General features: G+C 32.6%; 1 protein-coding gene across 2 annotated transcripts; it reads right to left on the reverse strand.

The window, feature by feature from the left end:
• Window positions 1-2,808: 2,808 nt before the first annotated feature.
• Window positions 2,809-7,516, reverse strand: LOC145562802 (pentatricopeptide repeat-containing protein At1g55630-like). 2 transcript variants are annotated; one of them, XM_081623204.1, is made up of 3 exons: window positions 5,418-7,516; window positions 3,731-3,840; window positions 2,809-3,327 (listed from the first exon to the last, which is right to left on the reverse strand). In XM_081623204.1, exon 1 carries the CDS (start codon window positions 6,975-6,977, stop codon window positions 5,505-5,507), a length of 1,473 nt encoding a protein of 490 aa, XP_081479330.1. In that variant the 5' UTR covers window positions 6,978-7,516; the 3' UTR covers window positions 2,809-3,327; window positions 3,731-3,840; window positions 5,418-5,504. The 2 variants fall into 2 exon arrangements, with proteins under 2 accessions (XP_081479330.1, XP_081479329.1); XM_081623203.1 differs by having other exon boundaries at window positions 2,809-3,469.
• Window positions 7,517-13,648: the final 6,132 nt, after the last annotated feature.

The following is a 13,648-nucleotide window of genomic DNA, read 5'->3' on the forward strand; positions in this document are numbered from 1 at the left end:
TTTTTGGTAGGTGATAAACTTATTGAAACTTTTTTATGAAAAAAAACAAGTTGCTATGGAAAAATCATAATATTAACCTAATTTTTGCAATATTGGCATATGCTTTTGTATTTTCTTAGTATATATGATGAATATATGATGCAAAGACTCCACTATAAATATTAACATGGTGTAACTACCTTGTAAAGATAGTTTGTTCTCAATTGGGATAAGATTAATTTGCAAGGATTGTGTGTAAAGTGTTCCCTCTTTTTCAACCATTATTAAGCAAATTTCATGATATCATAAATATTTGCAAGTATTTAGGTTCCATACGAGATGAAGTTGCTCGAACAACTTTTTTTTTTTTTTTTTTTTTTAATCCTGATCAAATCCTCTTAGAGTTTAAAGTTTGTCACATCTTATGTTATTTATATGAAACTTTGTTTTTAGTCGAGACACATTGACACCCCAATACTCCAATAGTGACCATTGACATATGTCAATAGCCATGCCATTGAAAAAAGAATAGTGGCATTCTTAGGTTTCACGCAAAATTAATTTTAGAAGGGTCATTTTTCCATCCATAAAAACGTCCACTAAACCACTATAAGTGGACAGAGTGTGGACAAATTTAGCAACTAGGAAACAATAAAATCCGAACAAATGGTGGTTCCAAAAATAATTAAGGCACATAATACATTCTCACCATGAAAATGATATTCTACAATGGAGATATGTTATGACTTCATGTATTGTATCATTCTGAACAGGATTGCTCGATAATGACTTCATTTTGTCATCACATTAATTTTATAATAAGATCAACTTTGCCTAATTCATGCTTCACATATATGATTAATGGCTATCTGATGTCATTATATTCCCCTCATCATATTATAAGGCATTCAGATTATTCTCCTTGCATATCTTCTAATTTTTTTAAGGAGAAATATTTTGGAATCAATGAATCATTCCAATCTTGGTATAGACAAAAAACGCAGAATGAACATGTAGCTATTTTGTAAAGAACATACAACTCTTTTGTAAAGAACATATAGTTATTTTGTAAAGAACATTCAATTTTTTTTTTTTTTAATCTAAAGAACATCTGTAATATTAATAAAGAACATGATAATATTATATAATGAACATTATTTATATATACCCACCATAATTTGAAGACAAAATTCAAAAAACATTAAACAATAAGCAATGAGTATTATGTCACAAATAAAAGCACATTATACTGATAATCAAAGAACATGAACAGATGTTCTTTTCACTCTGTTTTGGTGTAAATAAGTTCTTTTTCACTCTGGGTATATGTTCATTGCATTTGAATAGTATGTTCTATTCACTCTAAGTATATGTTCATTGCATTTTAATAGTACTACCTCCGTTTTTTTTTTATTTGCATCACTTTGGTTTACACAAAGTTTTAGAAGAGTAATATAATATTGTGAGTGGGTGAATAAATTATTATAGTAAAACTAAGATGGAGACCATGAAAAAGAAAGTATGTGAGAGAAGATAGATATTTTATTATTTTAGTGGGGACCATGGAAGAGAGAGAAATAATAAAATAAGTTGAGTGGGGTTTAAAGTGAAAGAGAGAAATGATAAAAATATAGTATAAAGTTACCAAATATAGAAGTGATGCATTTAAAAAAAACACCCAAAATAGAAAAGTGATGCAAATAAAAAAAAAAAGCGGAGGGAGTATGTTCTTTTCATTATAGTTATATGTTCTTCACTTTTCTATATTATGTTCTGTCATGCAAAACGGCTGTACGATGCAGCGTACCGGCGCCTGCAGGAACCAATGATTGCATTCCCATATCCCATAAGCTCATAACAATATATCTACCTTTGCTTTATGTGTGATCTTATTAGGTTCATCACTCAACTTTAATTTGCAATTTTGATTTAAAATTTTTTTATATGTATATCAGTGTAATACACCTATAACACCGACTGAGTAATCTTTGTAATACTGATTGAATAACCTCTATAATACTAACAAAGTAATCTTGTAACACTGACCAATTAACCCTTATAATTCTAACAAAATAATTCCCATGTGACCAGTCACATATAAAAGTTAGTGTTTATACATAGTTAAATTGGCCATAGACGCAAATTGAAGATGGTGAAATAACAATTGGAGTCCAACTTTGATTCACCGACTATTAAATTTGAACTTTTTAACTTTTTGATTAAAATACTAATTTGTACCCTGTAATGTATTAAGTGGCTATAAGTTACGTAGTAGTTAGTTAACCGACTAGGCGACTATTGTCCAATTGTCCTCAAGTTTTGTCCCCTGCATTTGATGAACTTCATTTTATCATCTTAATTCTTCATATACATTCTACATGTCTATATTCAAACAAGTCGGCCAAAAGGAGGAAAAATCTAATATTATATGTACTGTATGTCTTTATAAACTACTGGTATAAATATACCATATATAACTCCCTGTTGAATTCCCAGTTCACACGAAGCTAGCTAAATCGCATACCAATATGAAACTCGCCCAGAAGTTGGCAAGAGCGCCAACCTCTTAGGACTTTCATATACGATGTAGATAACTTAGAAAGGCTGCTTTTCCATTTTGGGTGATGCTAAATTCAACTTATTCATATCTAAAATGTTAATTGGCAAGCCATCCCTCGGAGAAATCATTTTCCTCGGGACTAAAATAATAGGCCACATTTGAACTTTTTAGTCGAACACTACTAACATTGACAATTACAGAGTATTTCTGATCATTGTCAACATGTAAAACATATACGGAGTATAAAGATTATTCCATGGAAGCATTAGTTGGACAAATCTATCAAAGCATTATTTGTATTGTTAATCAAAATATAGTACATATGGTAAACTTCAATTGTAGAAGCTAACAAGTTCTGACCTGGAAGGCTAGAATCAAATTATGGCTTTTGTTTTTGGCAACAGAGGGAAGAGTAATTCTTCAAGGTTGCTAATAAAACTATTGATGGAGTGGCTCAAGAAGGAATCTGTTAGACCAGAAGTTCCCTAAATATCTATCTATAAGTACAACCTTTTGCCAATCTCTATGTGAATCTATGGTTTACGAGTCCTCCATCACAATAAAGAACCATCTCAGCAAGATGGTGGAGTCAATCTACAGGGAATGCCCAAGAATCTTTTGATGAGTAGGGAAAATCCACAGGCTTACACAAAGTATGATTATTCCACAAAATAGAGGTTGTCGAAGTTCAATCGCTCCAGGTGTCTCTGCTATCAAGATTTCTTCCTTGTTGGCTATGGAAAAACCAGAGATTTTTTTCATCGATGCACAAAACTTAAATTCTGAAACTGTATAGTCAATAACTCAGGAGTCAGGACTATGAAATAGAGATCTTCCAGTGGCTGAAAACAAAACTTGCAATTTGACGCATAAATTAGTTTAGTGTTGCTTATCTTCATCTCTAAATCTTGCTAGATACACGTCAAAATCCTGAAACCGTAAAACATTTAACATTTCAGCCTTCCAGGGCTCCAGCACCACTAAAGGCTCTAATTATGGTTTCATTTTTTTTTATTTCTTTCTAGGTGGGAGTGGGAGTGGGAGTGAAGGTTAGGGTAAATGTGGTTAAGGTTGTTTGAAGCTCATGTTTTCTGACAGCAAAGAAACTTGGACTGCACATTTGAAAATATAAAGCATACATATACCAAGTACTTTTAAATGATAGCCATCAATTGAGTTGTGAAAGCATACCAAACAAGCATCTCTTCTTTATAGGGATTGTGTCCACAAAATATGATGATGTTGCACATTGCAATCCAGACTTTGCAGCACTTCAATAGAGGTAAGATTTAAATGGAGAGCTGCAAAACAGTCAGATAAATGCTTCACAACTATATACAAGACCAATCATGTGTGATGGCAAGTTCAATACTACAGTCTTAAATCGTAATATGTTCTGCTAACAGAGAATAATAGATAGGGGGGCTGGAGAAATGAGAGCGTAAAACAATGGATATAGTGGAACATGCATGTGTAGTTACACACTTCTTCCAAATGAAAATTATGAAAGATAAAAAGGAGATAATTTCTTAAACAGTCTAATAGTTATTGCATCATGAGTATATTTGCCGAATAAGTGGGCCTCTAGCTTCTAAGATTGTGTAACTTCATGGTCAATCATCATAAGACTCAAGAACAAGAAGCATTTATGTACTCTTAACTGTTTTTCAGAGGAAAAGAAAGAAATAAAAGAAGATAAGAAACAATCAAATGAAGATTAATAGCACAAAAGATACACACACCAGAACTTGGCAAGTTGGCAGCAAGATACAGTATTACATAAGTACGAAATAGTAAAGTACTTCATAATACATAAGACAAAGCATGAACTTGATTCAAATTGGCATTACTGTCGGAGAGAGTGAAAGTGCATGAGCACATCAAATTATCCATGAAGCCATTAAAAAAATCAACTGTTCTAATTTCTGAGATTTGAAAACCTGTCACATCCTGTTAAATTACAAGTTACACTACCTGACATCTATAACAAGTTTTGACCATATAAAAGGGGTAGTATTGCCAATTTTCTATGAAACAGAAGTACTAACCATAAGGTTTCATCTTTGTGAACAACATGACAGAGCAATTTTGTAATAATTGCACTGAAACACAGGAAAGCACTCTTCATGCTCCACATATTCTTCCTTGTGAGTCCATTTTCTAACTCTGATGTTATCAAAATTGAGAAACAGGGAAACTGCAGCTTCTAAAGCTTAGGGTGAGGGAAGATATATTAAAAGCAGATCCACTAGGTGATAATATATATTTTCCTTGCCCTCAAAAGAAAATCCTCTATAGAAATTGCGATTTCACTGGCAAAGCAATGATAATTCAACAAATAGAGGTTACAAGATCTAGTCTCCTTACTAGCATAAATTAGAGGTAGAAACAGAGACAAAAATAACTTTTCAGAAAATAACGGATAGTTTAATTTCCAGGCAAAGCTACAAGCTAGCAAGACTAGCTCTAATTTGAGAAAAGAAAGGTTGGGCACTAGAGAATTTCTTTTCTGTTTGACATATTTTAAGATCTTGAATAATCATTCTTTTGCAACTATACCAAACCACACTAGCAGAGGTTCTCATAATCTCATCTTAAACAGGAAAGAGCATACATATAATTACCCAATGTCTAAGTAAATAAAGACAAAATAGCATACATTCGCACCAAACTAAACAAAAATCACCAAAATCTGGAAGGAAACAACTTAAAAGGCATAGGAAAGATATCATTTTCCATGTGGAATTATTGCTTTATCAATATGGTAATAACCACCCGACAAAGAGGACATCGAATATGGTGAAAGGCATGATGAAACTGGGACAAAAGGCACATATAAAAATAAGGCAAAATGCGGTAATGAAAGAGTTTGGCATACCATAACATCCAATACAGCTACAAGCTGTGGTGTGTAAACAACCATTGAACTTTCTGGAATAAAGTTACAATGCCAAAATCCTGTGATTCAGTATCTCCTATATCTCTTATATCTTGAGATGCGATGAACATATTGTCCTTTCTCGATCATATCTTTCACTATTTCATGTGCTTCAGAAAGTTTCCCATTGCTTCGCAAGTTACTAATTAAGGTATTGTACACAAGAAAATTTGGGCTACAATTTCTCTGTTCCATTTCCTTTAGCATAGAGCATGCATCCTCAAATTTCCCAGCCATACAAAGTCCCCGAATCATGGAGTTGTATGTAAATACATTTGGCAGCAGTCCATCTGAAATCATATCTCTGAACAACTGCTGGGCCTTCTCTAGCTCCACTGCTGCTATATATCCACTGATCAAAACAGTGTAACTGACAACATCGGGGTTGAACCCATTCTTGCTCATTTCATCAAAGAAGTACTTGCAAGCATCCATATTTCCTGCCCGGCTCAAACCATCCATCAAGGAAGTGTAGTGGAGAGAGGATGGATTTATTCCAACTTCCCTCATATGATTCAAAAGATTAAGCGCAGCATATGGCTTATCCCCTTTTCCAAGAACATGAAGAAGAATGTTAAAAGTATGGCAATCTGGAGATAGTCCATTCCTACCCATTTCATCCAGCAACCGATGGACATTATCCATCTTTCCCAGCCTATACTGTGCACAGATGAGAATGTTATACGTTAAGATGTCAGGTAAATGATTATCAGCCACCATTTGTTGATAAACCCAATCAATTAACCTGTGCTGGTTTATTTTAAGAAGGCAAACCAAAATTGCATTGTAGGAATGCTTGAATGGGCGGTAGTTGAATGTCTTAGACCTAATGAATCTTTCAACAATTGTTCTTCGCAATCCTAATTCACGACAACTACCAATCAAAATATTAAATGTTCTTGCAGTAACCGGATAACCCTTCTCAGTCATTTCATCAACTAACCGCCACATTGCTTTAAACTCCTCAGCAGCTGCAAAAATTTTCATTAGCAGATGGTATGCATTCAGTGGATGCCTATAGTATTCCTGGTCACTAGACCATACAAAAAACTTGTAAGCCAATTTGGCACACAAAGTCCTATTTTCATGGTTTACAATCTTCAAAATCTTCAAGAGGACTTCTCTAACAAGCAGGCCTGAAATCCTTATATCCAATTCAAGCAATGCCGGTTTCACATTAAAACCCGGACCATCTTGCCTTAGTACATCAAACACCCTATCTGCATCTCTCCACGTAGTCTCAAAAAATTTCTCCTTGAGATTACAGTTACCCTGAAATTGGCTATCGTCATCATCCTCTTTACTTGCTTTATCTACTAAACCCGGATCAAAATCCAAACTTTTCCCAAATTCCCTAATCAATTTTTCAATAGGGATAAACTCTTTGCTAGCATCATCCTCACCACAATCTAAACTACAATTACAAAAGACCCGCGATACAGAACGTATAAACGGGCCCGGATGCAAAACCCTTCGACCAAATTGAGCAACAGAGTTCATAATCAACAAGATTCAACAAATGGGCAGATCCCATTATCTCAATAAATTCACAAAACCTAACGAATTCGAGAAACCCAGAAACAGATTTGAACATTCAAGTAAGTATATCATCAATTGCAGTGTTCCCATTAAAATTAAGAACCCCCAATTCATAAATGCAAAACCATCTTCAGAAATCAAGATAAAAATATACCAATATTCTTATCAAATTAAACTAAATTAGAAGCTTTCAAGCACCAATCATCGCGAAGAGGGTTTAGGGTTTAAGATACGAACAATATAGAGGATGTAAAGGGTTTTGTAGCGCTTTCAAAAGGGATAGAGAGAGAAAGAAGCAGAGAAAGCTTACTTGGTTGGTTGATTGAATATCGGAAGAACTGGAAATAGCAGTAGCAGATAAGGAAATCACAAAAAAGATGAAGATGCAGTGTAGTGAAGATGCTGGTTCCCGACTGGCGGCACAGCCCCAATGTGGAGGTCTCCACTATCCACCTCTTTTTTCCCTTTTTTACAACCTCCTAAGTTCCTGTTCTGTAAGTTTTTTCACTTCAAAGGAAACCAACTCAAAATGGCTTGTGAAACGTTGTTTTGTTTACCTCATTTTTCCTTTAGGGGTATTTTAGTCTTTTAGATCACATAAGTTTAGATACAATAATACTAAAGATGGGCACGACTCCGGCACGTTACGCGGCGGACCACTTGTGGGCCGTGGGCTGTACTGTCAACAAAAAATTGAAATCCAACGCGGGTATGACGGGCGGCACGGTCGTCGGCCCGTGGATCGGCACGCCGGCACGACCCATGCCCAAGTATATTAAAACTAATTTAATTAAGTTTATTTATATAAACTTATTTAATTAAATAATTTTATTTAATTAATAAATAAATAAGTTTATTTATATAAATTTATTTAATTAAGTTTATTTATATTAACTTATTTAATTAAGTTTATATAAATAATTTATGTTTTAAGTTTAATTAAATTAAAGCTGTTCAAAAAAAATATATTAACATTAACATAAATATAAAAAAAAATAACATTATTTATATAAACTTAACTTGTTCAAAAAAATGTATATATATCGATTTTTTTTATATATACATATATATTTATAAAAAAAATTTTAAAAAAAATATCACGGGTGACCCGCAGCCCGGCACGGCCCGCCAGGCACGTGGGGCGTGCCGTGCCGTGGGCTGGGGTGTGCCAAAATTTGGCACGGCCCGGCACGGCACGATGCCCACCTTTACTCCGTACAATATATAGGCTAAGTTTAGATAATATAGTACGAAATAATGCATAGACTAATAGTACTTCGTATAAAATAAGAATTGATAAAGGGGGTTACTAAATGCCACAATAGAATTACTCATGCTGTGGTATTGAATGACCTATCTACCCTTATAAATTCAATGTTTGACCTCATTCAATTTTGTAATCCCCCGTATTTTTAAATATTTTATAAATGAAAATTTATTTTATTTATAATATTTATTTGTTATTTTTCATAATTTAATTTCAAAAGTTTCAAATTATTAATCTGGGTCGAAAATTATTTGAACAAATTATTTTATGCACCTTTATTCTACAATTTATGTCCAATCACACAAGCCTAACCCATTTGTTTACTTAATCGACCCATTATTTTTATGAGGCCCAATCTTTCTTTTTACCCTACAATAATTCTCTCCTATAAATACCCCATGAATCTCCAAAAATTTCCCACACAAAAAGGTTAGTCATATTTTCATCCTCCTTTGTTTCATTATTTTGCTTAATGTTAATTTAATTATTTTGGGTTTTGATTTTAGTATAAAGATTATATTTTTAGTATCAAATTATATTTTAATGGTATAAAGATTATAAATTTCAGATTATATTTATGTTATAAATTTCATATTTTATGAATTATAAACCTAGGGTTTCAATTTATTGAAAATTATGATTTTAGGGTTTTTATAAACAATTGAGTTAGGGCTTTTATAGTAATGATGTTTTGAAATTTTAATGATTATAACTACTGATTAGTTTAACTTAATTCCAGATTATTTTGAACACATAGATTCGTGTTTTAATTTTTAGATTTCCGTTCGTTAATATTAATCCCGTTTTAATCCCGATCAGATTCTAAACTCATCCGATTTTGATGAAAAAGTAGTGTTTTCCATGTGGAAACAACGTTTTAAGAAAGACTCACTACCTTTGGTAGTGAGCACCACCCTTTAGTGGCCAAATTCAGCCTCTAAATATGATTTTCGGGCAGTTTTTGGTTTTTAACGAAGTTTTTTTTAAATTTTATCCTTGAGTTTAAAGGGTAAGAGATAATTTAATTTTTCTATGGATAACTTAAGTATAAAGATGTATTTTGATGAAGTTTTGAAGTGGTTTTCGATTAGTTTAAAATGCTGGAATTTTATTTAAAGTAGTATAACTGTGATTTTAATAAAAGGGTGTGATTACCTATTAAAAGGGAGATTTTTAGGGGTTTTTATATAATTTTCAGATTTTTATTAGACTTTGAATTTGTTGTAATTTCATGTATAAGAGTGTATTTTAAGGTTTTTATGAAGAAAAATTTAAAGAACTATATATAAGCCTTTAATTTTAACAAAAGGAAAGGTTTTAAAGTGTTGTTTGATTTGGATTTTGAAGGTGTTAAAGTAAGTTAGTATTGTTGTAAATTTGATTGATTGGGTATTGATTGAGATGTTATTATTTGGCTTAGGAGAGGAGTTTATTGAAGGTGATTTCTAGTTAGTAAAGTGGCATACCAATTCGTTTGCTCAAGGTACGTACAAGTTACGAAACCTTTCTTTTAGGTGCATGTTTAAGGACGACGGATCGAGAACTTAGTATCATGTATAGGGATGACTGAGTTAAATTGTTTGGTTATACATTGTGAATTTCGTATGACGTGCACTATTTAATATTGCAAGTATTATTTGTGCTCTAATTATGCAAGGTGCGCTTAGAGGCAAAGGTATATGATTGGTGTAATGATTAATTTATTACTCATTCATGATTATGCAAGCAGGATGAGTAAAGGAAGAATTTAAGTCTTCTAAGACGAGGTTGAGGTTTTGGGGTGCCTTATGCACTCAAGGTGTTTATACACCGAGGTAGTAAAGGAATAAATAATAAATGTTGCTTGCCACTAATAAATCAAGAATTGAAATTGAAAAGTTGTTTTACTTGATTGAATTGACATTGGATTGATTGTATTGTTATGCATATGAGTCATCACCAAGTCTAAACCTGTAAATCACGTAAAGTGCAAGATGGATGAGCAATAAAACTCTGGATTGGTGCACTTCTGGAGTAATGACAATCAGGGGTTGGGGTACATGGGGTATTAGCCGTGTACTTTTCTCGAGGCCGTCTGATCTACGAGTCTCTTATTTCAAATATTTTTCAAAACTAGGAGTTAGTTGAGATCTCATACTAACTACGGTCACGGAGTCGCGCCCGTGGTCGTTGGATGTTTAGTGATGTTTCCGAAAGGAGGCATGGGGTTTTTCTTTTATTGATGTTCCAAATGGAGCATGGGTTGGACAACCTTGTCTATTGCGTAATCCAATGAATAAAAATAATGATTTACCTATTATTAATTAATGGAGTCTTAGTAATATAAATAGTTGAGTCGTGTGTTGAGTCTATAATTTAATGATGCATGATGATTGATTATTAGTACCATGTTATGGATTTCTTAATTTATTTTGCAGCTTGTATGTACTCAGCTTTGCTGATTGCGTGCTTTGTGTGTCTTTCTTTGGTCATGGTCTTCGCCTTTCAATGACCCTGTGACGATCCAATTTTTACACTTGTAATATTGGAGAGCAGAATTACCACAGGTTCTTACACATGCAGCATTCATCAGGGTTGTGGGATCTTGAGTAGAGAGTTGGTTGTTTGCATTTTATTTTTTTTGCAAGTTTGAATTTATTTTAATTCGATTTTATTTGACACTATTTCTTTTGGTTTGAATTTATTTGAACACTGAATTTAATCACTTACTACTTTTATTGGGTTTTGAATAAGGGCCTTAATGGTTCCAAGTTGTATGACTTAATTTGGTTTCATTCGTTGGTTTTGAAACTTATTTATAACTGATTTAGTTTTTCCGCTACTATTCTCTGATAAAGCCTTAACGTTTGAACACGTGGCGGTAGCACGCCAGTAATTCTCTCGAATATTGTTCAGGGTCCTCACAGGTTTAAAGAGAGAATTATTGGGGTGTTACAATTTTCTCACCAATCATGCCCCTTCCACCACCATCACCCTAAACACCAAAGGCTGTAACTTTTACTCCGACGTACACCACGAAGGTAGCCGGAATCAACCACCTATTGCCAGAATCATCCAAGTTTCTCACCACCTATCACACCAAATCAACCACCTACCACACCAAATCAATCGGAAAAAGCAAGAGGCTGACGACAATGGAATCGCGGCGTGGAAAGGGGGTTCGTTTGCCGGGAAACGCGGGGAAATCGCCGGCCAATTCGACGGTAAGTTTATTTTTTATTTTCATGTTGTGCGCATAGTCACATGCTATATGCGACTATACCGTGGCATAGTCGCATTTAGCATGCGACTACGCCATGGTGTAGTCGCATATAGCATGCGACTACACCACGGTAGAGTCGCATGCTACATGCGACTATACCATGGTGTAGTTGCATGTTATACGCGAATACACCACGGTATAGTCGCATGTAACATGAGACTATACCGTGGTGTAGTCGCGTATAACATGCAACCGGGTACAATGAAAATTGAAAAAAAAAGTCCGACATATACCGGACTCGACGGCGTCGAAGGTTCGTCGTCCGCACCAAGTGTCTCCGATATGAACGCATACCGTCGTCGACTCATTTTATTGGACGGCAAGTACAATGTTGGTGGTCAACCGTTGTGGAATCGGCCAAGTTTGTTGTTAAGGTGGAGTCGTGGTGGTGGACAGTCAAGGTGAGTGGTGGTATGGGTGGTGGAGCTGATGGTCAAGGTGGAGCTAAGGCTTGAGTATGGTCAAGGTGGGACAAAGTTAGTAGTTAGTAATGGTTGGATTATCATGTTATTTTCAAAAATATGAGGGGCATAAAAGTCTTTTAATACTATACCTTGAGTAATTTCATTGTGGCAAATAGCAATTCACTTGATAAATTGCAAAAGGGTCTTATTATACCAATTAGATAAGATTTTGGTATAAATTAACACGACCTGAGTATGTAGCCGTCAGTTGGTAGCCGTGTTTATGAATTGAATTCAATTAGCATGTGATAATAAGTTATTAGATAATGTGATTTTTTTTCCACCCTAAATGAGCAATAATAAATCCATCTCCTATACTGAGTATTAATCCATGAGTGATTTAGGATTTGTGAAGGAAGAATAATACTCCATGAAAACACTTTAAATTTTTTTATCTTCATGGCAATTTATGTTGGTCAGTTGGTTGTGCAATTAAGTTACTAATCTTACTATGATTACAAAATGCTTGTTTAATGTTTAAACATATAAACTTGTTGACAGAATATGTATTTAATGAAAATAGTCTGAAAATTTTTACTACATAAGTAGTCTAGTTTGTACAAAAGTAACTAATTAAGGCACTGTTCTTTAGAGCTGCTCTGCTCTGCTGAAATCTGCTCTGCTGAACTCTGCTCTGCCCTGCTCTGCTCTGCTTAAAAATAATACTTAATATTGAATTATTATAATAATAATTAATATTTAATAATAATAATAAATAATTAATATTTAATAATAATAATAATAATTAATATTGAATTATTATTATAATAATAATTAATATTTAATAATAATAATAATATTATTAAAAATTAATATTTAATGATAATAATAATAATAAATAAATAATATTTAATAATAAATAATATTTAATATTTAATAATTAATATTGAATTACAATAATAATAATAATAAATAATTAATAATAATAATAATAATTAATATTTAATAATAATAATAATAATAGTAAAAATAATAATGATAATAATATTTTCTCAAAAAAAAAATAATGAAAATAATAGTAATAATAATACTTATTATTAATAATATTAATAATAATTATAATAATTGATTTTTTATAATAAAAATTAATATTTAAAGATAATAACTAATATTTCTATATAATACTAATTATTAATTTTTAATAATAATAAAAAAATAATAATAATTAAATAATATTTAATAATAATTATAATAATAATTAATATTTAATAATAATATTTAATAATTATAATAATAATGCAATAATATTAATAGTAGTAATAATAATAATAATAATAATAATAATAATAATAATAATAATGAAATCTGCTCTGCTTTGCTTTGCTTTGTTCTGCTTTAATCTGCTCTGCGAAAATCTGTTCTGAATAGGGCCTAAGGAAGCTTTGCTATTCGCTATCAACCAATGTTGTAATATTTCACTCTTAATTTTTTGTACAACCGATTTACAATAATATTAGATGACAATAGATCTGCTCTATCATTGGTAATGTTGAGCTCAGGGAGATACAGCTCAAGGTTTGTTTACTAATCTGAATTCAATTCCTGCAGCAAATACATAATGGAAGCACAATTTAGACTATACATACACATGAAGGAAGAGGTTCAACGAGACTGTACATAACCAACAAGACATTATAAG

This window comes from Chenopodium album, chromosome 10 (genome assembly GCF_948465745.1).
Source record: "Chenopodium album chromosome 10, dcCheAlbu1.1, whole genome shotgun sequence".
Taxonomy (NCBI): Eukaryota; Viridiplantae; Streptophyta; class Magnoliopsida; order Caryophyllales; family Amaranthaceae; genus Chenopodium; species Chenopodium album.

What these genes read in the sequence shown, in the direction of transcription:
- LOC145562802 (XM_081623204.1), bottom strand. Translation starts at nt 6,977, where the DNA reads ATGAACTCTGTTGCTCAATTTGGTCGAAGGGTTTTGCATCCGGGCCCG.